The sequence below is a fragment of the Vicugna pacos genome, chromosome 9, assembly GCF_048564905.1.
Source record: "Vicugna pacos chromosome 9, VicPac4, whole genome shotgun sequence".
Lineage (NCBI taxonomy): Eukaryota > Metazoa > Chordata > Mammalia > Artiodactyla > Camelidae > Vicugna > Vicugna pacos.
Genome location: NC_132995.1, coordinates 63,792,282 through 63,820,274, shown reverse-complemented (window position 1 = coordinate 63,820,274; position 27,993 = coordinate 63,792,282). Strand labels below are relative to the sequence as shown.

Sequence of the window (27,993 nt, the reverse complement as noted above, 5' to 3'; positions counted from 1 at the left end):
CACAGCCGGGATGGGATCTAGGGATCTGGGTCTGTGTTCGTTCTAAAGATCCTTCAGCTGATTCTGATGGGCAGTGTGAACCACTTCTCCAAATGGCCGATGTTTTAAAAAATGAGAAGAAAGACAGTTACATAATCTGGAATCACATTAAGGGCTCAGGGGAAAAAAAAAAATTACTGTTGGTTCTTAGATCAGCCAGAAATTTTGTCAAAAGTACTCAGTTAACACCTGTATTATTTTATGTATTTATATAGGGTATAATGTCCCGGATTAACATCCTTTTAAAGCATACACTTAAATTTCATGGGCTTTTTCTTGTAAGCATATTTATTAAGCAAAGACAACATACCAAACCACAACAGTGTAAAAATAAGGGTTTATTTTGTGTATACGCTGTTCTTAGACCCTGTAAACATTCAACCTTATCTATTCCACTTAAAAATTGCTTTTAAAAAGCTGTCTACCCCACTCTGATTTCCCTATAAGCTTATTACTATAATCCTTGATTTTAATGATAAATATTGGCTAGACAATAAACAAGCCTATTTCTTCTAGTTATAAACTAGCCTTGATCTGTTCCATTTACTTTAATAAGTCTTCCCTGAACTGCTGCCATCTTTCAACAGCAGTAGCTTGTTGCCTTGCTAGCTGTCAAAGTAGATTCCATCCCCAAATGGTTATCTTTAATGAAAGAATACAAATGTGAACTTAAATTTTCTTTCAAAGATTCATTTTTAGATTGATAAAAGCAGTCAGAAGTGCAAAACAGCATTAACTCTGCTCTCATAGTTACTGTCTATCAACTGAGGCATTCATTTCACTGGAGATTCCGATCACAGCTCAGAGGACGACTAGCACCTTGGGAGCATATTCACCCATCAGTGTGAACGGGCCTGGCCACTAGAGGACTTGATATGCACTGATGCTCACAAACCTATCCCAAACTGCAGGCATCCTTACATGCCTACTGTGTTAGAAAGTTTTATATAAAATCCTCCTGCATTTCTTGGGAAAAATTACCTTCCTGATGAAATACTAAAGATATTTGCAATATTAAACTATAAAATAATAATAACACATAAAATTGTTACAGGCATCTAAGTGATGCTTCTGGGAGCCAAAAATGGGTATTCTGCATTTCATGTAAAAAACATATCAAAAAGTGAATGCTTTGAATACACCTTTTTTTGTGAAAGACATGCCTGCATGAATATTTTAAGACTATTCCTGACTGGTATCATTTTTAATAAGCAGCTGAATATAACTTGTAGTGTGACGGTTAAAGCAAAGGATACCCAAATATGTGTACAATTTGCTTCCTAGCTAGGTCTTGTGCAAAATTTATAAATTGCTTTTTTTTTAAGTTTAAAATGAGGAATAGTTATAAAAATCAGAGTAATTTAAAATGTTGATTAAATCACCTGCCTAGGGTTAAAAAAACACCCTACTCTACCTTATCATGGTATTTATTCTCTTTGTATAGATCTCTAAAAATGAGAACTTCATATGTCTTGCACAATATGGTTTAGTGTAATATAAATGAGATACAGTAATGCCTAACAATCTCAATTGGTGGGATTCTGAGTGCAAGGAACATGGGTCTTAGAAAGCCTATGCACTTCATTTGGTGGGGAAAGAATAAAGGTATTCTCAAAATGTGTAAAACTGAGATTACCAATTTAACAAGCTGTATAATCTAAATCCCCCTGGCAGTCTTCAGTTCTGTCTTAGATAAGGATAAAGTTAAAGGCGGGGTAAGGAAGCAGGCCCAGTAACGCTGTAAGAGTTGAGATGAAGGCTGATCTGTGGGCAGCCTACACGAGATAAATCGACACTGGTGATGCAGACTCCGTGGCTGCATTAAGATGCTGAAGTGCAGGAAGAGGTAAGCTTGACTACAGTGACTTTCCTTAAAAGTTGTTTTTGAGTACCTACCACTTTCAGAAACACTTTCAGTCCAATGCACAACTAACAGATTATTCTGTTAACTAAAGTTAACAGGACTTCCACTAGGCAACACACACACTGGTGAGTTGGTTCCTATATATGCCTGTAAACAATAGAACTTCTTTTTCAAAGTCCTCTAATTCAAACTGGCCTTTTAAATTATTCAAAATCATTAATGCCTGCTGTATGTTCACCTATGAGATCCTGTTCCAAAATTAACACTTTAAAACTTTATGGGATGCATCTTAATATCAAAGAAGAAATTAAACAGATACATGTGTGTTTGTTAATTCTGATTGTCAGTATGAAATATTAAAGTTGCCACCTGGGTAGTAAATATCAGAATGTTTGACGAGAAGAGGAAATAGCTGTGAACAGTATACTTTATAAAACCCAAAGTCGACCTCACAGATGTGCTCCGTGTCTGTGTTCCTCTAGTCACACGGGCCGCCGTCCGGATCCTTCCCACACACTCCCACCGCGGTGCTTGCTGGGCTGGGTGTTCTGCCTTCCTCTGGGCTGCCTGGGGCAACAGTCCTGAGCTGGGCCTTTTCCACTGCAGGGGACGCTTCCACACTCTCTTCTGATACACGCTGGCCAGAGACAGGCGTATCAGAGTGGCTGCTTTCAGTGCGGTTTTCTGTAGGTGTGCTTTCTCCTGGGTTTCCACCAATCTCTTTGGGCTTTGTGTCCAAAACAGGTGATTTATGCTAAAAAGTAGAGAAGTACAGTGTTTTCACTGTTTAACATAATGTGAAGTTTTGTAATAAACGTGTTTAGTAAGTTCCCAAACAAATCTGTTACAGCAAACGTTCAACTCTTTCAAGTCCTGGTTCCAGTGCTGGATTGTAGTTATACAAATTAGTAAGCCTCACGGAACTATACATGGAGGAGTGGGACACTTGGGATACGCTAGGTGGTCCAGTACCCAGCTTAGGAAGGGTGAGGAGGACTAGTGCCCAGTACTGTGAACGCCTCTTACCTGGTGAGAATAATTCATTCCACAGGTATTTACAGAGTATATATTAAGTTCTAGGTGCTGGGCATACAAGAGACACCAAAGAGACAAAAATCCCTGCCCTCCCTGGAATTGACATTTAGGCTGGGAAGAGAATCAGGCAATAAATTAGCAGTATCATGCTGGGGTAGGGGGTTGGATTACTGTTTAAATCAGGGTGGTCTGAAAAGGTGATGTGAGTGAAGGTTTGAAGAAATGAACCATATGAATATATGGGGAACAGCATTCTTGACAGTGAACAGCAAGTACAAAGGCTGAGTTCAAGGAGTAGTCAGGAGGCCCTTGTGGCCGAAGCAGGGAGGGAGAGCAGGAGGAGGGAAGCCCTAGGCCATCATGGTATCTTTGGCTTTTCCTTCAAGTGAGCCAGGAACTCGAGACAATTTTTGAGATAAATGACAGATAACCATTAACTATTAAAGCTGAAAGGGACATCTTAATTTTCTAGATGCATGGAGGTATGTTTCTTATAAGGAACTCCACATAAAGGATCCTAATAATTTCCTAAATTCCATTGTGCTTATTACTATTTCTCAAAGGTTTACATCTGCAAATGAAAATACAAATTCCTCTCTCAAACAGAAATGGTAATGTCCGTGGCCAATAATGGTAGAAAAGAGGCCTCGCCATTCCACAGACAGAAAATAGTCTAGCCAGCCAGTGATATGAAAGATTTGGGAAAGCAAGCTTTTTGAGCCTTCCCCAGCTCCCTCCTCATCTAGATAAGGCTCCAGGGCTCTCCTGCAGGCTCCCTAAGGCTCCAGGCCTTCAGTGAGGTCTTCCCTCCAATCTCTTCAAAGGTAGGAATTTCAGTCATGCTCACTTGTTGGTTTCCTATGAAATTTCATATGAATTACCATCTGTTCTAACAAATTACTCTTATATAGTATTTAACATAAAAATTAAATTTCATTTCTTCTGAGGAGGCTGGACTAACTTTTGACCAGAAAGGGGGACAGAGAGAGTGAATAATTATATCATTAATGATATAATTAGCCATGAAAGTAAAGTTAGAGTCAAAACACTTAAGCAAAAGCTCTACAGGAAGCACTTAAGCCTAGTATGAAGGGAGAGCAAAATAAAACAGTTGCTAACTTACACTGGGTACCACCTTGGGATGCTCTCTTGCATCTGCGCCTGGTAAATCAAATGCCCGAAGTATTTCTGGGCTCTTGTTGCCAGTCTGAAATCTTAAGTCAACATCTCTCTCTCTCAAAACATCTCTTCCACCCTCATATGTTTTGTTATAAGGGCCTTCCTCAATGGGGCCAATCTGGCTCCTATAGTAGAAACCTGCATCACCTGCTCCACCATAGGGCCTATAATCAATTTCCTGCTGCCGTCTTCTTTCAGCTGGCTGAAGTGCTGCGGGCGGCTTGCTTTCAGGACCACCCACGTGTCTCAGCATATCAACTGATTTTCCGGCACCATAGCAGAAACTCTAGAAGGAAAAGACATGCACCTTCCTGAGTACTTAATGGTTGACTTACAACGAAATTATGAGGTGCTTTCCTCAGTACCGACAAAATTATGTAATTTAACTTGTGGCATTTATAGGCACAAACATGTCAGTTCCACTGGGCTTTCATTAGCAACCTCTTCTCTAGATTAATACAGGGCCAGAGCAGCCAACAAAATTTGTAAAATCGCCAAGTATTAAGTAGACATTTCAATCAGTTGGACACATTTTGACTGAATTATATCATAACAACAGGTAAAGCCTAGAAATTTAAATTAGAGAGTGCTAATTGTCTGATAATTGCTCATATATTGTCTATAGCCACACTCATTATGTAAGGTAAATGCTGAAAATTATTTAAAGTTATATGTCATTATGTAAACATTCTCCTGTAGGTTTTTTAGCTTTTTTGTTTGTTTGTTTTAATAAATACACACTTGCTTTAGCTTTAGCTAAAATCCAATAGGTTCTGAGTCACATTCCATGGGAAAAATTAGGCAGGAGTTCTCCAAGTATGGCCCACAGGCCCCTGGGGGACCCCTGAGACTCTCAGGAATCTGTGAGGTCAAAACTTTTCATAATGCAATGACATCAGTCTCCTTCATTCTCGTCTTGTGAGCGTACAGCAGAGTCTTGTGGGGCTAGAGTGACTTCCTCACTCTTGTGGCTTATTCACTGTGGGCTTGTGTATACTTGTATTTTTAAAATATTTGGTAAATATCAATAAATAAAACACCCACAAACAAGTGTTCTCTGTGGTCTTCAATTCTTAAGAATACAAAAGGTCTTGAGGACAAAAAGTTTGAAAACCACTGTCCTAGAGATACTATTATTTGAAGACAGAGCAGCAAAACGCCTTTTTTAAGGCAGCAGATGAAGTAGATGAAGGGGCTTATAATTTCAGTTTCAGAGACCAACTAAGTACATTATACAATTGATGTCACCTAGCAACACCATTCCCCTAAACCAATGAGTCCCAATCACAAGACAAAAAGCAAAAACAAAACAGGAGCAATTCTGAGGTAAACAGAGCATCCTTAGGGAAGACAATTCTTTACTAATACCCCATGGCACATCTGAGTTCTTTACATTTTGTTTTATGGGACAACTGTTTTATTGCGGTAAGGGCTGAAAATCAACCCCAAAAAAGCTGAAGACACCATGGATGAATGAAGAGTAATAGTGTAACATTACTGAATAAACGTCTGCTCCTGGATTCCCAAATTGTTTCTCAGCACACCCACCTCCTTCTTCATTCCTTTCTGATTCTATGTTAAACCCAATGTTCTCAGTGTGGCCAAAACTCAAGACTGAAGGCCCCCTTTGTCAAAGAGGACATAACTGATTTCAAACAACTTCATGAAGTTTAAAGAACAAATCTTAAAAGGTATTCTAAATCACTGTTTTGACATCTACAATCAAACTCCAGAACCATTTCCTTGCTTAGAGGAATGTACACATAAGTATAAATAAGCATCTACCACTTAAAAATCATACCACTTCAGGGGAGAGAGGGTGTAGCTCAGTGGTAGAGTGCATGCCTAGTATGCACAAGGTCCTAGGTTCAATCCCCAGAACCTCTGTTAAAAAATAAGCAAGTAAATAAACTAATAAATAAAACTAATTACCTCCCCTCAAAATAATACATATATGTGTATATATACATATATATATATATATATCATTTCATACCATTAAGCACGATTTAGCCTGATTTACAACATAAAAGAAACCTAATTTTAGAACTGCCTTTTTTCTGAAAATCCTGTTAAGTGTTAACAGTGTTATATACTAACCAGGACAGCTAATGCCATGATTATCAGCACCGGAATCTGAAGTAACACTGGAATCTCCTTCATCAGCGCTTTAATAAATTCACCAGTTCCTTTTCCAATATGCTTCAGGGGCTCTGTGATAAAGTTGGTGAATGTAACTGCAAATGCCTAAAACATAAGATAAAAGTAACTTAATTTTTTCCCCTCAAACAACTGAGGCACATAGAGTAAGCCAAAATTGACTGTGCTCTAATTATGAAATCCCATAAATGTAAATGCTATCATATGCTTTTAATGTAAAGATCACTGTGTAGTGGAAGTATTTTTCCCTAGAACAAAGGTTTATTATTAGCAAAATGACTGTAAAAAGCACTAACAATTCTTCACAAACATGTATTTATTTTACTTGTTTGTATAGGTAACTTTTAAAAAATATATTCTAACCTTTGTCGGTGGGACCAACCAAATAGGGTTGACTAATAAGAGCTCATAGTATTTTTGGCATGGGTCATCCTTATAGGTCCATGAACTTCTAAACCATTCTATTTAGAGAAACAGACAAAAAACATTGAGTCATTAAGACAAAAAAGTCACATTTCATTCCCAAATAAGACAGTATTTTGGTGCTAACTCTCCCTCCCCTACAGCCCCAATCAATTTCAAATTGTTCTACAAATAGACTCCCAGTAATAGTGATTTTTTTTAATTTTATCATATGTCCTAAATATTTTTAAAATCTATTCAAATTATACAAGTCTTATACACATAAAATATTTTATGAAGATTTCTAAAAAGTAATTAAAAGCAGTTCATTACACACACAAGGGAGTCCAAGTAAAACTGGGGAAATCTGAGTAAGACTGGTGGCCTGTATCCTGGCTGTGATACTGCACTATTACAACTCTGCAAAGTGGTGCCAGTGTGGGGAATGGGTACAGGGTACAGGATCTCTCTGTATTGTTTCTTACAACTACCTGTGAACCTACAACTATCTCAATAAAATTTCAATTTAAAAAGTCAGTACTTACTTTTCAAAAAAAGAATGTAGAACATTAGTTCTCCTGCTTTTTCTAAATCATAAATGTACATTATGTACTAACATGAGCTCCAGGAGGCACTGAATTGTTCCTTGAAGCCAGGAAGCAAGGCTGGATTGGTTTAGTTTCCATATCTTTTTTTTAAGGCCATTTATTTATTTTAAGGACAGTCAGTTACCATGTGTCAATTTCTGGTGTACAACATAATGTTCGAGTCATGTACATATATATATACACACACATATATTCATTTTCATTAAAGATTATTACAAGATATTGAATATAGTTCCCTGTGCTATACAGAAGAAATGTTTTTTATCTATTTTTATATATAATGGTTAACCATAACTTTTTTTAAAAAATTAATTTTGGACAGCCTCATTTGCTGCTGAAATTCTATTCTGTATCAGTCAATAGTCAATATGGACTTGTATTTATAGAGCCTTTGATCATTAAACCATTCCCACTATTAGACATATATAACCAAAAGCAGTCAACATTCATAAGAATGTTTATAAAATCTGTAAGAAAAAGAAAAAATAATTTCCCCCTTAATTAAAGAGTATAGTAAAGCTACATTATAAGATGTCATAGTCAATATAAGGAGATTAAATCAAAGATGCAAATTAATTCGAATGTACACTGATTCACTTCGCTAATAAAGCTGTGTTGAGGACCTAGAACATGCTGGACACCATGCTAAGGACTAGACGAGCCAAAGTGAGCCTAGGGTCCTTCACAGTCGAATACAGGGAGACAGTATCAGAGCGAGCAGATAATACCGTTCCTGCAACATTACATGAACACAGAAGTCACTGGTCTGAAACCTAAGACTCCTCTTGTCCTGATACCAAAGATTCAGTCATGGAAAGCCTCCTTCTGGCATTTTATCATCTCTTGTAATTTACTCAAAATAAGACCCAGGGAACCAACACCTTACCCCAGAGACTTCCAGTCCACTCCATCTTCTCAGCACACACGTTGCTTAGTGGCTCCATCTTGGCAACTTCGGCCTGATGCTGGGCGAAGGCTAGCTGACCAACACCAAAAGGGAGCTGTGAAATGCTGCTAACAAGGAAGGTTATGCCTTCCACCCTCAAAACCTCAGTCCAGAGTGTGTCTTCACCATTTGTCCAAACTGGATTATTTAAAATTTTTTCATAGAAAAAAATATATATTATTTTTAAAAGAATAGCTCTTTTCAGCTCATGGCAAAACACTCTTAATGCAACAGGAAAAGAGAAAGAACTAACTACAGTTGCCTTCTTTGTAAAGTAATTATGACGAGGAAGGGAAACCTTTTTACTAAAAAGATTGTTTTAAAAATTAGTTCAAACATAGCTCCTATCATGCCCCAAAATAAAGCTATACATATTAAATGACCATGCATTTTCTTTTACAATTCATGACAAAATGGTGTTTTACTATGGTTTTCAGCACAAATGACCAATATATATTTTATTAATCAAAGCCCTGGAGGAAATCACTGAGATAGTAATATTCAACCAAACAACCTTCCTTCCTCTAATTAATAAATAATTAGTTCTAGAAGCCACAGAACTTAGAGCAAAGGTTAAGGGAAAGCATCACATGTTTTACCAGATGAATGCACTGAAACAGCTGGCCACCTGACTCACCCTGCCAAAAAGGTCTAAAATTCCCTTCAATGATTCTGCTCCTTTGACAGGAACAATAGTGCTTCTTTTGAATTTCTATGTACAACATGGTCCCAACTTTGAAAGAATTAAAATTTTGAAAAAAGTTCAGAAATACCTCAGAATATCGATAGTGATTATCTCTAGGTGATAAAATTATAGTCAATCTTTAAAAATTAAATTTCTTTGTATTGTTCTATTTTTCCTTTATTTTCTACCATGAATACATCACTTTTATATTCAGAAAATAACCTAACTTAAAAAAAATAATATTTTGGTATCATTTCTAGCAAAGAATAAAAGGATATACCCCAAATTATCTACATAAGCATTTTTCAAATGCATCTGCCTAGTTCTACTCTGATTTAGCTGTCCAGATGCCCCCCCATCATGAGTGGGGTTATGAAAATAAGGACTGCACATTTTTCCCCACTAACTGGTCAAGGACCCCAAAAAATCAAGTTCACCTGAGCAGGTGCCAATTTCCTCACCAACACCATCTCTAACCACTGCCTCCCACCCTCACCTGAGATTAGCTCAAAATGGTCTTTTATTATGAAATAACATTTTTAATTGTAAAACCTTTGGCTATTTAATACCTTATATAAATATATCCAATTCCATCCCAAACTGATGAGAAAACTGATGAATAAAACACGTCTCAGTTGGGTGTACCAGCGAACATACGTCCACAGCTCGGTAGCTACTAACACCACGATGCAGAGCAGACACAGAAGCACCTCAAAAACAGGAAGAAGCAGAGAGAAGAGTCACTGCCAAGCCATCCTCCCCACCAAAAAATGCAAACCATCGGCAAAAACAAAAGAACTGGACTCAAATACACAAAATCATTTGTACCATTTTGCTGCATATTCTTCAATCCAGTATTACTGACGCAGTATGAGTTCTTAACATAATTATAGTGGAGTTTTTAAAGCATTAAAAAAAAAACCTGTTGATCATATCCCCCTCGTCCCGTCTTACCATAAACACATTATATGGGTCCACTCCAAAGGAATCTTCAAATCGCCACTTCCATGTTTCAAAATCATGAAACTTAAAATTAATTAAAATATCACTTAGTGCATCATCCAAGGCTCCTGGCTTCCAGTCTTCTCCACTGAGAAACTTTTGTATTTCTAATAAGGTTTGTCTTTTAAGGATAATCTCGGCATCATAATGCATATCGCCTTTGTTTTCATCAGGCTGAATTAAATTTGCCAAAAAATAAAAACAGAAAAGGAGATTTTCATCGTTATATTACTCAATGAAATATTTTAAGACAAAAACTAATTTGGAATTAAATATATAGTTAGTTCACAATATTTCATAGTTAAAAATAAGTAATAATACCTGTCTGTCTCACAGGCCAACAAGAAAACCAAAGATAATATGTGTGAAAAACATTTCAAAAATTATAAAACTTTATGCAAAGTAACTCACTGTACATTTTACTAAAATACAGTTGATTCTTGCTATCTGCAGTAGTTGTGTTCTATAAAGTCAACTGAACCCTAATCAGCAAACACTGAGCCATAGTTCCTACAGGAAATACAGGATTAGGTTCCTGCAAGCACATTTCCATCAACCAATCAATACATAACCTTTTAACGTTTTCTTTAAAGACATCTTAATATATACGATTGATCCCTTAACTCTGACCTCACAGCCAACAGCACTGTGCCCCATGACTGAACTAAGCTTATCTAAAAAGGGAATCTTCTCTAAGGCACATCTCAGACTTCCTGTGCTTAGGAACACTAGACAGCACTACATCTGGGAGATTCTTATACAGCAAAAAAAAAAAAAAAAAAAAAAAAAAAAGGCCTGAAAAATGTCACTAAAGAGACCATGAGAATTGTTTGTAGCATGCGAGCTGAAACAAGAAGGCAGAACAGGGACGGGCTCCACCTCAGCTGAGAATGGGCTCATCAGGCAACTCAAAGGATGGCTGCTCTGCGCATGTCTGAGAGTGACCACAAAAGCATGAGTACTGATTCTGAGGTTACAAATAAAGTTTAGTAAATAGACAAATTAAAAAATACAGAATCCACAATAATGAGAATAAACTCATTATTTTATGATTCAGTTTATGACTTTTCATTTGCTGACAGTTTTCAAACAGCCTAAAATCTGCAGTATTATAAATAAAAAACAAAAGGGATCTGAAGGAGCAGCAAAAACTGGGTTTCCATGAACATACATGACATTCACAACTATATTAGGGTGAGTTCAGGTTAGCATAATCACTATAAACATAACCAGTTAATATAAGTAAGAGAAAATTCTTTTTTCTCTAACAGTAAATCCAGATATTTATATCAAAAAATATAAATTGAGAAAAACCAAAGTTTTATGTAAATATCACAAATCATCAGTAAGTACTAAAAAGCAGTCATTGATTAATATTTTTAAAAAACCAGAAACTAAATATGCCAAGTATCTCCATCTTGAGTATTTTCTGGCTCCATCTGTTTCCTCATCTATAAAATACTCTCTGTTCCACTTCTCACTCAGTTCTAAGACTTGAATTGAAGGGGACACATATGAGTACATCTACCTTTACATTCCCAAAATAAGGTGGGATCAGTAAATTATTCATCTAACACTCCTTTTCTTTAAGTTTCCTTGATGTTTTGACTCCCCAAAGTGTAAACAGTAAATCTAAAAAATAGAACCTTAACATTAATCATAAGGAACATGTGCATAATATGTAATCCTATAAAGTATCCCTTGCCATAGCAAACAGCTAGGGGGGAAAACGACTTACAACACATTTCTCTCTTTCTCAATATATAATGATATTACATCATCCAAATAAGGAAATGTGGAAGTGGTAGAAAGCAAGAAGTAAGGTACTGGGATAGAAATTCCTTACCAAGCCACGAGTTCATTAAGTTTCCAACTGTTCAGTAAAGTTCAAACAGCAAATTTAAAACAATCCTGGTGACCCCGCAACTCAATTTGATGTGGTAAGGCCCCATAAAAAAAGACTGGCAGGACCCTCCCAGGCAGGGCCACTACTCTTCTGCCAGCACCACACAGTTCCCTGGCCCAGAGGCTCTATCTCACTTTTTGCCTCTGACGGCTTACTTCTAAGAAAGTGGAACTTACCGCTAAAATTCTATTGGTTCCCTGAGCTCACGCCTGATTGGTTATTTCCTTCACTCCTGATTGGTCCATTTCCCTAACTTCTGATTGGTCCATTTGTAGTACTTCATTTGCATGGAGCTTCACTCCTGATTTGTTCTTTCTCTCCCTCCTGATTGGTCCATTTCTACAAAGCTTGTTCTTAATTAGTCAACTTTTGTTATACCTTATTTGCATATGATGTTGCAAAGTGTAAACCGGCAGCCTATAAAAGCGTGTGTAAACCTACAGACAGGGTCCAGAGTTTGGAGTGTTAACTCCTCTGGGCCTGCTGGTCTCCAACGCTCCGAGTGCTGTTTGGTCTCTTGTCCCAATCCAGGTTGCTGTCATAACTGAGCTGTAACACCAAGCTGTAACATGTTTTTCTGCAACAAATTAAGCAACACAGCAGTGCACAGCTGAGTAAGTAAATCCCCATGAACTATGAGAAAAAGAGGAGGGGTCTGCACTGCTCACTTGCCTTTGGCCAAACCACTGCAAAGCAGGCTGCTACTTTCAGTCCTGCACGAAAAGGTTTTGGTAAAAGGGTGAGTCAGGTATCCTCTGCTGAACCATAATGATGCTTTAGCACTGCTTGACACAATTTGAAATTAATAAACAACGAAAATATCCACTACACTGATTAGCATTACATCATCAAACACTCACAAGTCCAAGCTTTCTGGTTTCAATTAAAATCTTATTTAAGTATCTCCGAAAAACAGGATTGCTTTGACTTTCATAGTCTTCCCTCTTCTTCTGTTCACACTCATCAATCTGCAACCACAAAAGAAATACAACATTAGTTAGTGTCAAAGTTTAATGTAAGGGTCAAGTTTCTAGCCTGGTGGCCCCATCAAGATCAAGGTAAGGAGCTGGTTATCTTTATCAAGCTTGCACTAAAACATAGATCTTGCTTGCTTTCTGTGGATTCTCTTTGCAATCAGCACGTAGGCAACAAATGAGAAACACATGTGCAGCACTGCATCCTGATTAGCAGTTTTTTCCTGCTGACTTTGACCAATTTTAAAGCTGAAGATCACAAGGCAAGGAGGCAGAGATGTGGAACATCTGCCTCTTCCAAATTCCAAAGTGATGATTTAACAAAGGAATGAAAGGAAAAGGGAAAGGTAGAAAGAAAAAAATGGAGAGAGGACAGAGAAAGAGAAACAGAGACAGGATGAAGCCAGAAGATGAAAGGAAGGACCCAGCAAAGAATTTCTTGAATGTGCCTATAACTTCTGGCCTTTTATTAATTTTTCCTGTCAACAACTGATCATCCCCTACCACATGAGATGCTTCACGAAGGCAGGAACCATGGCTTCTGCAGGGTGTCCGACACATGCCACCCCCTCAGCACAGAATTCTTCATTAGAATAGTCTTCCCCTGAACTTAACTCTACAAACACCCCAGCGATCAAATCTCTGAGTGAGGGTAGTGTACATCTTACAGACATTTAGACCCTATGTTAAGCAATTTCCATTGTTTACTTGAGCGTGGACCACAAGTTGAGTTGAGCACTGAAATGGGCTTCAGGCAATAAACATGACAGTAACTGAGCAGCACACGCGGACTCAGGATAGAAAGACACTAGAGAAGTCACGTGGCAGTTTCCTCTGCTTTCAGGAAAGGTTTACAAACCTTAAAATTTTTTAAATTTCTTTTTAAGAGAAACTTTTTTTTTAAAAAAGACACAAGGATTCAAGACTCCATTTTACCAATAGCGTTTTTACAACGTTTCAACCAAAGTCACGAAAATGGTCTGTAAAAAGCCATTTCTGCTTTTCCTACTATGCAGCCATATTAGCTCACTACACCACAAAACAGTTAAACTGAGGCAAGTTTTATCCGGGCATTTCTCTGCAAGCACTTGGGTGAGACAACATTCACATTTGATAAGAACCATAAGCAGCTGCTTATAGATCTGAATTGGGATTTATCCGGATCTCAGTTAACAAGCCCTCCCCAGCTGGAGCAAGTCTCTAGCTGGAAACCTCCCTCATTCACTCCAGCTCTTCCCTGTTTCCCCTCCTACCTCAGCCACCACAACTCCCCTATTCTACCATGGAAAGGCCAAACACCTTTCTCTTCAACCCCGGCCACTGCCTCAATTTGAGTCTTCAGGTTCTGGACCTCTGCCGTCCCCCGACCTGAGGCCCCCTCCCCAGTGCCACCAGCTCACGCTCCCTCACAACCAACAGGTGGACTCTCGCAGCGTAAGCTTTTCTCTATTTCTATGGGTTCTCTTTGCAAAAGGCAAGTAGGCAACAAATGAGGAACACATGTGCAGCACTGCACCCTGATTAGCAGTTTTCCTGATGACTTTCAGCAATTTTAAAGCTGAAGACCATGAAGATCAAACCCTCTAACAATCCTGACTTATTTCCTTTCTCATAAACTCTAGTCACATAAATAAAAGGACTGAGTAAATGAAGACACAGCTACCACACACTAAATTACAGTAATCCCTTGTGTTTGTAAGAGTAACTCTTAATGCTTGTAAGCTGGTACCAGAGCCAATGCTTCATCTGCTACGTCTGTCAGGAGTTACTACACCCCAGCTTTGCGCCAGGTGATAGAGAATCGTGGATGAACAAAACAATTTCTTGCCCTAGGAAATTTTCAGCCTGGTGAAGAAATAATTACAACATAGTGAGAGCTAAATGTTATTACAGAAAAATGAAAGTACTATTTTAAAAAACCAAGGCCAGAGTAACCAAAGAGAAATCAAGGCTAGAGTAACTAAAGAAAAAAATCGTATGTATGTAAATTTTACTTTAGACAGAAACACAAATAATATTAGCAAAGACAGGAAAACAGAGCAATTTAACATACTATATATAATATAAAAATCATGAATGAAAAAAATCTAACCTTATAATTTAGAGAATCAAGTTTGCTGTAGCATTCTGACAACTCATCAGCATATGACATGTCAGGACTATCCTCCTTTTTCTCTGATATACCATGTTTCACCTAAAGCAAAGTAGAGAGAGATTTTGTGTCTTTATAGTTCAGTTGTAAAAATAACCTACAGTTAATGAAGACTAAAATTTTGGCTTCATCATTTTATGACTTTGCTCATTACATTCTTCAACTGTATTAAACCACCAAAAAAATAAGAGCCTCAAATTTATCTACCAGCTAGGAACCAAAATCAAGTAGTTTGCTTCTTGATGGGCTTTACATTTAAATTTGAAACAGAAATAACCAGATGGGGTTGAACTCATCTTAGACTAAGAGCCGGGAAGTTCTCATGATTGCTAATCATGAACTCCTTGCTCTGTGTAAAACAGTAACAAAATTGCACTATTTCCATCATAGGACTGATATGGTCTTAAACACACTCACACATTTTTTAAATACCTGAGATTTTCTCATTGTTCCTGAAGCAGCATCATAGTTAAGCATGTCTGTGGGGTCAATCCAGTCATCATCATGACCATAAGCAGTTATCAACCACAGACACTGGCAAAGGAGCAAAGAACACAGCATCCTGCATGAAGGCTAAAGAAACTAACAAATACAATGAAACATAATTATTTTTAGAAGAAACTTTTTTGTGATAAAAACAATCTACTTCCTTCCAGTGCTAAGATAATGTTTTCCCAATAATAACTGAGATAAAAATACTCAGTAAAATGGTATTTGCATATTAAACACATACACACATTTTCTCATTGAGACCAAAAAATAAGATTTTCCAAAATGATTCAGTAATTCCATTCCTAGGTATACAGCCAAGAGAAATGAAAATCTATGTCTACACAAAAACTTGTACACATTTATAGCCATATTAGTCACAATAGCCAAAAAGTAGAAATAACCCAAATGTCCATAAACTGATGAATGAATAAAATGTGGCATATTCATACATGGAATATTACGAGGCCATAAAAAGAATGATGTATTAACACATGCTACAACATGGATGGAGCTTGAAAACATTATTATGTGAAAGAAGTCAGTTACCAAACAAAGGCCATATATTATATGATCCATTCGTATGAAATGTCCCTAATAGGCAAATCTATGGAGACAGGAAGTAGATTGGAGCTGCTGAGGGTATAATAAGGGACAGAGAGGTAGTAGTTGAAAGGTAGAGGGTTTCTTTCTGAGGTGATGAAAAGCCATCTAAAATTAACTGTGGTAACAGTTTTATGTATATATATATATATATATATATCTGTGAATATACTAAAATTGAACTGTACAATTTAAATGCGTGAATCATTTCTCAGCAAAACTTTTAAAAAAACATTCTAATCAAACCTTCCTCATCCCCCATTTTTTTTTAACAAATGAGACATTAAAAAAGGTGCAAAATTAAGATTCAAATGAGGTGACCAAACTCTCAAATAATCAGAGGAAACAGCATGCTTCATCCAAGCCTCTGTGTAAAATCACTGTCAAATCATTTCAACACTTAATAGCTCCTCTATTCAACACTGTCCAATATAGTAGCCATTAGCCACATGTGGCTATTTAAATTAAAATTAAATTAAAAATCAGGTCTTCATTCTTACTAAGCTGCATTTCAAGCACTCAATAGCCATGTGTGGCTAGTGGCTGCCAAACTGATCGGTGCAGACGTAGGACATTTCCATTACTGCAAAATGGGCTGCTGGACAGCCTCTCTTATACCTACTGAGAATAATAATCAGGTAAGGGAGTTTCAAGACAAGAAAGCCATCAATGACTTATAGTCTAGTTGCAGGAATAAAAGTAACACCACGCCAAATCAAACACTCTTTTGTGTTCCTAGTTGCTCTGTTTCTTCTTGTAGCATAACACATTCTGAGATTAGCCACTTCTTGGCCAGAATCATTTCAAATCATTTCAACACTTAGTAGCTCCTCTATTCAACACTATCCAATACAGTAGCCATTAGCCACATGTGGCTATTTAATTTAAATTAAATTAAAAATGACATCTTTTTACTTTTATTAAAATAAAAGCTACATCCTAGACCCTTAGATCAGAATCTCTTGGGGTAAGACATAGGCACTGGGATTTTTATGGCTCCTCAGCTGGTTCCATCACACAATGAAGGTAGGAAACCACTGCACTATAATGTCAACTTCCCCAGGGAAGGTAACAACTTACTGAATTCCCCTCCCAACTCCCTCTCCATCTTGCCCCCTTCACCTCTCCAAGCCTGACGCCTAGCCCAGGGGCTGGCATGTGAAAGACATTCAGTAAATGTTTGTTAAGCAGCAAATGCAAATGATCAAAGCCTCAGCAGGGATCCAAAAGGTCTTAGGGGCTCAAAGGATGAAGGACACCTGACTTGCAGAAACTGGGAAGATTTCATGGAGGAATGGGCGTGGGAGATGGACTTTGATGGGTGACATTCTAAAAGTGCGAGATAAAGAGGGCCAGAGGCAGAAGAGCACAGTGTACATCTCAGAAACTGGAAACGTGAGGACGGATGTGGTGGAGCACAGAAATGGAGAGGTGGGCTGTACAGACTCTGCCACAGTAAAAAGCTTATGACTAACTTCACCTGCTAACAGCAGCATTCAAAGGTGATGGGAGCTACATTTTGGGAAGATGAAACTAGCATTAAGCGTACAGAATGAGGGAAAAACTGGATTCAGAGGGTCCAACAAGGAGGCTGAAGTAGAAAAAGGATGTTGGTCTCAATGAGCAGTGGTAACAAGGACAGAAAGAACACACAGGGCATGTTTTAAAGATTATTCCTACAGGCCTCAGCAACTGAACGCCAGTAGAAGGAAAGAAAGAGAACAATGGCAGACATGACTCCAAGATTCCAAGGCCTCCTGACAAAGAAAATGGTGATATGTTAACTTAAAAAGGCAATTCTGAAAGAGAATACACTTTGGGGAAAGAGTTCAGCACTCACTTGTTCAACATTTACTAAATACCTGCTGGATATTGGGCACTGCTTAAGTGGCAGGGCTACTAGGAAAATAGGCCAGGTCTTCTTTAAGAAGCTTACATTCTCATGGGAGATGTCAATAAACTGGCAAAAAAAAAAAAAAAATCAGATGGTGGTAAGTCCTCTGAGGAAAATAAAGCAAGACAATGGTGCAGATGGATTAGGTGACGCTGGGTGCTTTGGGGAAGCCCTCTGACTGGATGAAAGGTGGCCTCGGATTCTCCATCATTTCCCCCACTGAGAGACGGAATTTATCTCCTCTCCCCCTGAATCTAGGTTGGCCATATGACTACTTGACCAAAATACTGTGGCCAGGGCCTGGCCTAAGCTATACCAGGATCAGCGGCCTCTACTTTATCACTTAGGAATGCTTGCTCTTGGAACACCCTCTTGGACCTCAGCCACCACACTGTGAGAAGGCCAAGCCACACGGCGACGTCCTGTGTCAGGGCAGACTAAGCCTCCAGCTGGCAGCCAACGTCAATGGCCAGCCACGTAGATGAGCCATCTTGGTGGTTCTGATCCAATCCCTCGGTAGCTGACTTGGTGATCTAGCCACCAGCATATGGAATAAAGTAACCACCCAGCGGAGCCCAGTGAAGCTCCATAAGCCACAGAATCATGGGAGGTAATAAAATGGTTGTTTAAAGCCCCTAAACTTTGGGGTGGTTTGTTACACAGTGGTAAATAACCACAACATTTAAGCAGAAAAACGGTAAGAAGCTAATAACCTTAGGAAGATCTGGGAAAAGACCATTCAGAGCCGGGACATAGCAAGTATAAAGGCACAAGTAGGGAGTAAATTTGAAGCATTCAAAGAACAAGCAAGAAGGCCAGAACAACTGGGTCTTGTGAACGAGCTAGTTGGGGCAGGGGGTGGGGGTGGGGTGCAGTGAGGGAATCGGCCACAGTAACGAGAGTAGTTTTTACTCTAAATGTAACAGGAAGCTAGCCACTTAAGGGTTTTAAGCAGAGAAGTGATAGAATCTGGGTTACGTTCTAAACTAAATCACTATGGCTACTATGTGCAGGCAGGAACAGAAGAACAAAAGCAGGACATTAGTAAGGAGGATATGAGTAGTCCCGCTGAGAGATGAAGGTGGCATGAACTAAGACAGCAACGAAGGTGATGGGGAATGATCAGATTTTTAAAATTTGAGGTAGACATTACATTATGTTGCAAAAAACAGCTAACAGGTCACCAAGCATATTCCTTCTTCTTTCTGTACACATAGTGACTACATATCCCAGCCTCTCTTCCAGTCAGGTATGTGACAATTAAGTCCTGGCCAGTGCAACAGCAGCAGAAGGGTATGCACACCACATCCAGGTCTGGCCCATGAAAGCCTCCCGTGCACGATCCTGTGGCTGCCTCGCCACCCTGGCCCCAGCAGGGAACAGGGAGGGCACTGAGCCCTATGGGAAGGCAGCCCAACTATGGAAGGAGCTGGGACCCTAAACAACCCCATGCACGGCCACCCACTGAGTGGGAACATGTCTTTCATGTGAACACAAATTTCTTTTATAGTTAAGTCTTGAAATTTAGAGGTTTTTGCTTTTTGGTTTTTTTTTAAACATCATCTTGTGCTATCCTAATACAGAAATACACTGCAGAAATTGCTGGTAAATTGGACATAATAAGTAAGGACAAGAGACTATTGAAATGGCATCTAGATTTGTGACCTGGGCAACTGGGAGAATGGGAAGGACTGAGGGACACTGAGGTGGGCAGATCACAAGTTCTGACAGATCAAGAGTTCTGTTTTGGACACAGTCAATTTCAGATGTCTACTGATACCCAAGTGGAGGTGTCCAATACACAGCACGGAGCTAAGGAGAGAAGTGTGGCTACAGAAACATCAGGATGTAGATGGGGTTTAAAGTCATGGACTAGATAAGATCACAGGGCGCTCTATTATTAAGATAAAAACCTGAGCCCTGGGGCCTGCCAACACTAGGAGGTCAGAAAGAAGAGGGGGAGCAGACAAGAGACACTGCCCATGAGTACTAGTGAGGCAGGAGGAAAACCAGGAGAGGCTGGTATTCCAGGAGCCAAGTGAAGAAAGAAAAGAACTGATAGCTACATCAAATGCTGCTGAAAGATCAGGTGATCAGAGGGCAGCAAACTGACCACTGGATTTGGTACAGCAGCTTTTAACAAAGTGGAAGGGACAAGAGCCTGACACAGGAATAAAGGAAGAATTCAGCCAGAGGTTTTGGGTCAAGATGACACAGTGACTCCGTGCTCCAAAGCACTCCCTGGACTCCTACTTCTGGCCAAGATGGAGTAACTGGGACCAGATTTACCTTCCTGCCTGAACCAAGAACTCTGCACAAAATAAATGAAACTGTTTTCAAGACACTGGACAGCAGACAAGAAAGAATGGTGGTCCCTAAAAGATGTGTAACAAACATGGAAAGCCCCTCCACTGCCCTGGATTACTGTCTTAAGAAGAGTTTCCAGGCCATGGGCACCCAGAGGGGGAGTTCAGACAGAGCCCAGAAGGCCCTGTGAGGAGATGGAGTTGAGAGTCTGCAGAAACCAAGGCAGCTGGAGTTCAAAGGAGAAAGCCGCACAGAGACAGACCTCCAAAGATCTGCAGAGGGCCCCTGAAACACAGTAGAGATGATCTGGTTTTTGTCCTCAGTTCCTTCAGAAACCCTTGGAATTTCCTGAGGGACAGAACTGTCTGTTATGCTAATGAGCTGATTCACGGTGGACCCTAGATAGCTTCAGGTTGGGGAAGGGCCATCAGGAAGACCAGGCTCATGACTAGAGGGTTGGAACTTCCAGCCACCCGATCTCTGAGGATGAGAGAGGAGCTGGAGATTGAGTTCAATCTTTAGGCCAAGGAATCAGGGAAGTCTATGGACTGAAACGCTGATAAAAATTCTAGACCCTGAGGCTCAGAGAAGCCTCCTGGTTGGTGACACACTGATGTGCTGAGATGTGACACGCCTGGACTCTATGAGGAGAGGACACTGAAGCGCTGCGTCTTCCCCCACAAACTCTGCCCTGTGTGTCTCTTCATGTGGCTGATCTTGATCTATATCCTTTATAATAAAACTGTAAGTGTACTGCTTTCAGTGTGTTCTTTCAGTGAGTCATTCTAGCGAATTATGCAATCTGTTGGGGTTGTGGGAACCCCCAAATCTACAGCCAGCTAGTCAGAAGTGCAAGCGGCCCCCAAGACATGCATCTGATGTGAGGAAAGTCTTGCAAAGGACATGGCCCTTAACTTGTGGGATGTGCCTAATTCTGGATAGTTTTAGTGTCAGAACTGAACTGAACTGGAGGACACCTGGTGTGTATCAGAGGACTGGTGTGAGAACAGACGCCTCGAGTATTCAGCACAGCGCTGATCAGTGCACGCACAGGAGGCCAGAGAAAGAACATGGAAAAGGAGTCAGTGCAAAAATAAAGAGTAAAAATTAATAAATACAAAAGCATGTAATAGAGAAGATAACAAAGCCAAAACTTGGTTCTTTGAAATGACTAATAAAATTAATAAACCTATAGTAAGATTAATGAAGAAAGAGAAGGCCCCCAAAACCAAGAGCAAGAATGAAACAGGATAAACTCATTCAAGATTAAAACAAAACAAACACTTAACAGCCCAGGAATAACAGAAACCTTGGTCAGATGGAGTCCTACAGCAGGCACTACACTTGGTGGTGAATACTGAAGCGCTCCCCTCTGAAACCAAGCATGAGATGAGGGAAAAGGAGCTGGAGGGCTTCTGGGACACTGGCCATATTCTACTTATTAACCTGGATGGTAGTGACATAGGTGTTTGCTTTTTAATAATTTGCTAAAGTGAACATTTATATTTACACACTTTTCTGTATGTGTATTTCACATTTTACAAAAGTTCTTTTTCTCCCCATGGCAAAGACTAATGATGATACTGTCATGGTCTAAATTGTACCCCTCCCCCAAAATTCACACGCTGAAGCGCTAACCTGCAGTTCCCTCAGAATATGTGGAGGTAGGGTCTCTAAAGAGGTAACTGAGTTAAAACGAGGCCATGAGTGTGGGCTCTAATCCAGTATGACTCATATTCTTACAAGAGGAAATTTGAACACAGAGGGAAGATGACGTGAAGACACAGGGAGAAAACAGCCACCTGCACGCCAAGGAGAGAGGCCACAGCAGAAACCCACGCTGCCAACCCCTTGATCTTGGACTTCCAGCCTCCAGAACTGGGAGAAAATAAATTCCTGCTGCTTAAGCTGCTCAGTCTGTGCTGCTCTGTCGTGGTGCCAGTAGAAAACTAATACAGATTTATTCAGACATAAAAAAAAATAATGAAGTCTACAAACCATTGACTCTTGATACATTAAAGAAGCTTCACTTCAATGAGGAAAGGTGTGAATAAAAGAAACAACAATGAGCACGAGAACTCATCAAATATACTGATAAATTTAATAAACAACTGGTAGTTCAAAAGAAAAACCCTAACTTTTTATGTTTAAAGAGGTACACCCCAAATACTAGATAACAGTGAGGATGGGAAAGGCGGCCTAAGATCCCTGTCACGCTCTAGACACACTTAGAAATACTGGATACTGTACACTTGATTGAGGGAAAGAAGAGTTAAGTCAGGGGGACAGCCTCATGTAAATCAATGAAGCTAGAACACTCCCTCACTCCATACACAAAAATAAACTCAAAATGGCTGAAAGACTTAAACAAAAGACAGGACATCATAAACCTCCTAAAAGAAAACATAGGCAAAACATTATCTAACCTAAATTTTACAATGTTCTCCTAGGGCAGTCTACCCAGGCAATAGAAATAAAAGCAAAAATAAACAAATGGGACCTAACTAAACTTATAAACTTTTGCACAGCAAAGGAAACCATAAGCAAAACAAAACGACAGTCTACAGAATGGTAGAAAATATTTGCAAATGATGTGACTGACATAGGTTTAATTTCCAGAATATACAAACAGCTCTTACAACTTAATAACAAAAAAAAACCCACATCCAAAAATAAGCAGAAGACCTAAATGAGCACTCCTCCAATGAAGACATACAAATGGCTAATAGGCACATAAAAAATGCTTAATACTGCCAATTATTAGAGAAATGCAAATCAAAACTACAGCAAGGTATCACCTCGCATCAGTCAGAATGGCCAGTCAGAATCACTTAAAAGTCCACAACAGATAAATGCTGCACAGGGTGTGGAGAAAAGGGAACCCTCCTACACTACTGGTGGGAATGCAATTTGGTGCGGCCATAATGGAAAACAGTATAGAAATTCCTCAAAAGACTAAAAATGGCCTTCCATATGATCCAGCAATCCCACTGCTGGGCATGTATCCATAGGGAACTCTAATTTGAAAAGATACATGCACCATAATGTTCACAGCAGCACTATATACAATAGCCAAGACAAGGAAACAACCTAAATGTTCATCGACAGATGACTAGATAAAGAAGTTGTGGTTTATTTATATAATGGAATACTACTCAGCCATAAAAAAGAATAAAATAATTGCCATCTGCACCAACATGGATGGATCTGGAGATCGCCATTCTAAATGAAGTAAGCCAGAAAGAGAAAGAAAAATACCATATGATATCATTTATATGTGGAATCTAAAAAAAAGACAAATGAACTTATTTACAAAACAGAAACAGACTCAGACATAGAAAACAAACTTATGGTTACCAGGGGGAAATGGCGTGGGAAGGGATAAATTGGGAGTTTGAGATTTGCAGATACTAACTAATATATATAAATTAGATAAACAATAAGTTCATACTGTATAGCACAGAGAACTATATTCAATAGATGGTAGTAACTTATGGTGAAAAAGAACATGAAAACGAGAATGTGTATGTTCATGTACGAATGAAACATTATGCTGTAATGAGAAACTGACACAATATTGTAAACTGACTAGGCTTGAATTAAAAAAAAAAAAAAGCTAAGGAATGAAGCCTTGAGAAGACCCAAATACAAAAGGAGTGAAGACTAATAAGAGCAATAGAAAGCAAGCTAAAAACCACAGTGTAGAGACCAAGAGGGGCTTAACTGCAAGAAGGTATTAGTCAACTATATTAAATACTTCAGAGAAACTGAGCAAAATAAAGTCCAATAAAAGTCAACGAACTAGTAAATTAGTTGGTTATCTTCTAAGTGACTTTCTTATAAAAGGGGGAAGCCTAATTCTAAGCAGTTAAGAACTAAGTAGGTGACAAGGGGGAGGGTCTGAACCAAGCAAACACTTGGAAAAGATAGCAGTGAATGGAATCAAGGCTATAGGAAAGGCTTTTCATAGGCAACAAGGTTTTACATGACTTCATTAACATAAACGAGGAAAGATGGAAATAAATTTTCTAAAGCAAAAAGAAGAGAAGCTCAGAGTTCACATTATCATATGATATCAAGAGGATAACGAAAAAGTCCATTAGAAAGTTGGGAGTGTTTCTTTTCTTGCGGAGGCTGTGAGAGAGAATGGAGATTTGGAAAAACAGCCCTATAGAGGGAATTCCACAAAGGGACAGGAATCAAAAGGCTGTCAGCAGCTGAGTTTTGACTATGACCCCCCCCCCACAAAGTCATGCTACTGGCAACTATGTTACTTTCTCCAATGATGATCAGCAGATCCAGCGGTAGGGATTAGCAATGCAGAAATGATGGAAGACCAGGTGAAGTGGTATAGTGGGAACAGCTGCAAAGTCAGGCCCTCCTGCCAAATCCCTGCAATCACTGATGTCAGGCTGGAACTCCTTAAGAGATCTTACAAGTGATCTCACACTTCTTCCAAATAAAGCTGCATCTAAACCTGGTCGAGATCTTGCTAAAAAACAAATTCTGACTAAGTCTCAGTTGGGCCGGAGATTCTGCATTTCTAACAATCTCCTAGTGATGGCAGAGATGCTGGCCCACAGACCCTCCCAGGTAGCAAAGTGTTAAGGGAAAGTAACCATCCAATGCTGGTTTAGTTCAGTGGTGGCACCTGTGACTCTGTCAGTAATAGTCTCTCTCCCCTAGTTCTATTTCTTTTAATCATTTTTCTCATCTGTGTCAGGCTTTGGCACCAATAATATCAAATTACTATATAATTATAATAGCTGGTATTTGATTACTATTTGCCAAACATTGTTACATGCATTCGTTCATTTAACCCTCACAAGAATTCTTGAAAGCAGTAGTATTGTTATCTTCATTTTATAGATTAGAAAAACAAGTAACTTGTCCAAAATCACTCAGTTAGTAGATGGTCAAACCCAGGCTGGCTCTACCTAAACGGCCTCTCCAAGGCAAGATGCTAGTGGTACTGGAGGGGCTGTCCCGAGGGTGAAGGAGAAACTGCGGGATCCCCTCTACAAAGCGGGAAAAATACCAGGAATGGGCTGTAACAGGAGCGACTAGACTGGATAGCTACCAAAAAGATAGAGCTCTCCAAGGAGACTTCAAGTCACTGAGTGGAAATCGGCATAAAAGAGAAGTAGGTGATTTCAATGAATTTACAAGTGAAATGAGAAAGACAAAACTAACTTGGGTAAGAGAGTCCACTTCTGTATTAACCTAGAAGGATATATATAGCACGGCATAAGTCAGGGGGTTGCGATTTAGTTCGCGCGTGTGTGTGTAGTTTCCTGGAGCCCTGGCTCTCATATTTAAGAATGTTCATTTCTAACGGTTCCTTGATGGTGATGATGAAGCTCGTCTTGGGACCACACTTTCGTAACCACTATCACAGAGGAAAATCGTCATTGTTTTTCACCACCTACTCATAAATATTCATCTCTAACTTTCAACATTCAAATTAATTTGGAGTTTTTAAAACTTAACTACAACCAAATCCGAGCCATTCTGCTGCCAGCATTTGTTCAAACTGTGCTTAAAGTTTCCAGAGATAATTTAAGTCAACAAAATTCAACGTTCGCTCGCGCCTCGCTCTGCATTTCTCGCCCCTTTTCCCTAGGCCGCTCTTTGAACCGCGTAAGACGGCGGCAACCAGAGATAAGACCGCCAACCGGCCCGAGAGATAAGAGGGTGACAGGTCGCTCGCCACCAGGGAGGACGCCGCGCCCAGTCCCCCGCAGACCCGGGCGAGCGCGGCCCCCGCCCCGGGTACCGCCCCCGGCCTCCCTTGCGCCGCCGCCCGCGGGACCCGCCAGGGCCGAACCGCAGCCCTGCTCGCTGCACATACACACGCGACCGCGAGGACTCACATCTCGGGTCGCCCGCCTGCCTCTCCAAGGAGACAGGACACCTGCCGGAGCTCCTAGAGAAGATGGCGAGCCGCCTCCCGAGCCGCCTGGCGCTCCAGCGGCGCCCGCCTCCGACGCGTCCTCATCGACTCGCTCGGCCGGCAGCTGTGCGTCCCTCTCCGGCGCGCGGCTGATTGGCCCGCCGAGGGGGCGGGGCCGGCCTCCGTTGGCTTGTTTTCACCCTCATCCGCCGAACTCCGTGCAAGAGAAATCTTGCATAGAAGCCAAATACGTAAAAGGAATGCGAAGGGTATTTTCTTGGTATCGATTTATTTTATAAGTTCTCGAATGTGTAACGTTTGTAGTACAACCCAGAAACGTATTTCGAGCATAATTTTTAAAATGGGGCATAATGAATAATAACTATAGTTCTGTATATTGGCGGAGGGAGGGTGCAGGGTACACTATGGGGTAATTGGAAGTAGTTAAGTTTTAATTTTGTCTTTAAGTACTGGCCTTTTGCATGCTCAGAAAATTCTCCAAAGAGGAAATAATGATTTTTACTCACTAGGAGGAAATGAGAGGTGTACACAAAAGTTGGCAGCAAATTTAAGTGTTAAAATTTGGTGTATAATGTAGTACACCTGAGTGTGCATGTTGCTTATTGTAATTTTTTTAAGTCAAAATACACCTGACAGTAAAATTTACCATCTTAACCATTTTTAAGTGTATAGTTGTGTCACTAAATACATTCACATTGTTGTGTAACTATCCATATCCATAAATCTTTCCATCCTGAAAAACTGAAACTCTGTACACATTAAACAGTTCATCATTTCCTCCCTGCCCCTAGCCACTGGCAACCACCAAAGATACTTTGAGTCTCTATGAATTTGACTACTCTAGGTACCCATATAAGAAAAATCATACAGTATTTGTCTTTTTGTGAATGGCTTATTTCACTTAGCATAATGTTCTCAAGGATCATCCATGTCGTAACATTTATTAAAATTTCCTTCCTTTTTGAAGGCTGAATAGTATTCCATTGTATTGTATACCAGTTTATCCATTTTATCTGTTGGACTACAGTTGCTTGCCCCTTTTGGCTATTGTGAGTTATGCTGCTATGAACATCAGTGTACAAGTATCTTGAGATCCTTATTTCAGTTATTTTGAGTATACATACCTAGAAGTGGGGTTGCTAGATCAAATGGTAATTCTATTTTTAGTTTTTTGAGGAACCACCATAGTGTTTTCCACAATGGCTGCACCATTTTATATTCCCAACAGTGTACAAGGGTTCCAATTTCTCTACATCCTTGCCAACATTATTATTTTGTTTTTTGATAGGAACCAACCTATTGGGTGTGAGGTGGTATCTCATTGTGGTTTTCAATTGCATTTCCCTAGTGATTAGTGATATTGGGCATCTTTCCATGTGCTTATTAGCCATTTGTCTGTCTTCTTTGGAGAAATACCTATTCAAATCCTTTGCCCATTTTTTAATTTTTGGGGAGTTGTTGAACTGTAGGAGTTCTTTATATATTTTTGGATATTAATCCTTTATGAGACGTGATTTGTAAATATTTTCTCCAATTCATGGGTTGCCTTTTCACTGTTACGTCTTTTGGCTTATTACAATTTTTTTAAAAAAGAATTAAACATTAAAAAAAATCAAATTTGAATCAGACTTCTGAAGCTTCCACCAGGGAGAAGTCAAGAGCTTCTGCCCCCTCTCCCATACCTCCTCTCCTTCCCCAAACCCCCAACTGAGAAGGATTCAGAGAATGTAGTATTTTAGTTCTCTTATTTACTCTTCCACATGAAATCTCCTTCATGCAGAAGACAGTGTGGAGGCATGGGAAGAAGGACATATGTAACCACATATTGAAATAA

At 39.5% G+C, this 27,993-nt stretch overlaps 1 protein-coding gene across 2 annotated transcripts; it reads right to left on the bottom strand.

The window, feature by feature from the left end:
• Positions 1-357: 357 nt before the first annotated feature.
• CLCC1 (chloride channel CLIC like 1) lies at positions 358-26,257 on the bottom strand. 2 transcript variants are annotated; one of them, XM_072968076.1, is made up of 11 exons: positions 26,119-26,257; positions 15,385-15,534; positions 14,893-14,994; positions 12,687-12,794; positions 9,873-10,094; positions 9,488-9,628; positions 8,174-8,267; positions 6,641-6,738; positions 6,218-6,364; positions 4,062-4,403; positions 358-2,657 (listed from the first exon to the last, which is right to left on the bottom strand). In XM_072968076.1, exons 2-11 carry the CDS (start codon positions 15,511-15,513, stop codon positions 2,382-2,384), a joined length of 1,659 nt encoding a protein of 552 aa, XP_072824177.1. In that variant the 5' UTR covers positions 15,514-15,534; positions 26,119-26,257; the 3' UTR covers positions 358-2,381. The 2 variants fall into 2 exon arrangements, with proteins under 2 accessions (XP_072824177.1, XP_072824178.1); XM_072968077.1 differs by lacking the exons at positions 14,893-14,994; positions 15,385-15,534; positions 26,119-26,257 and adding an exon at positions 12,935-13,071.
• Between the last annotated feature and the right edge of the window lie 1,736 nt (positions 26,258-27,993).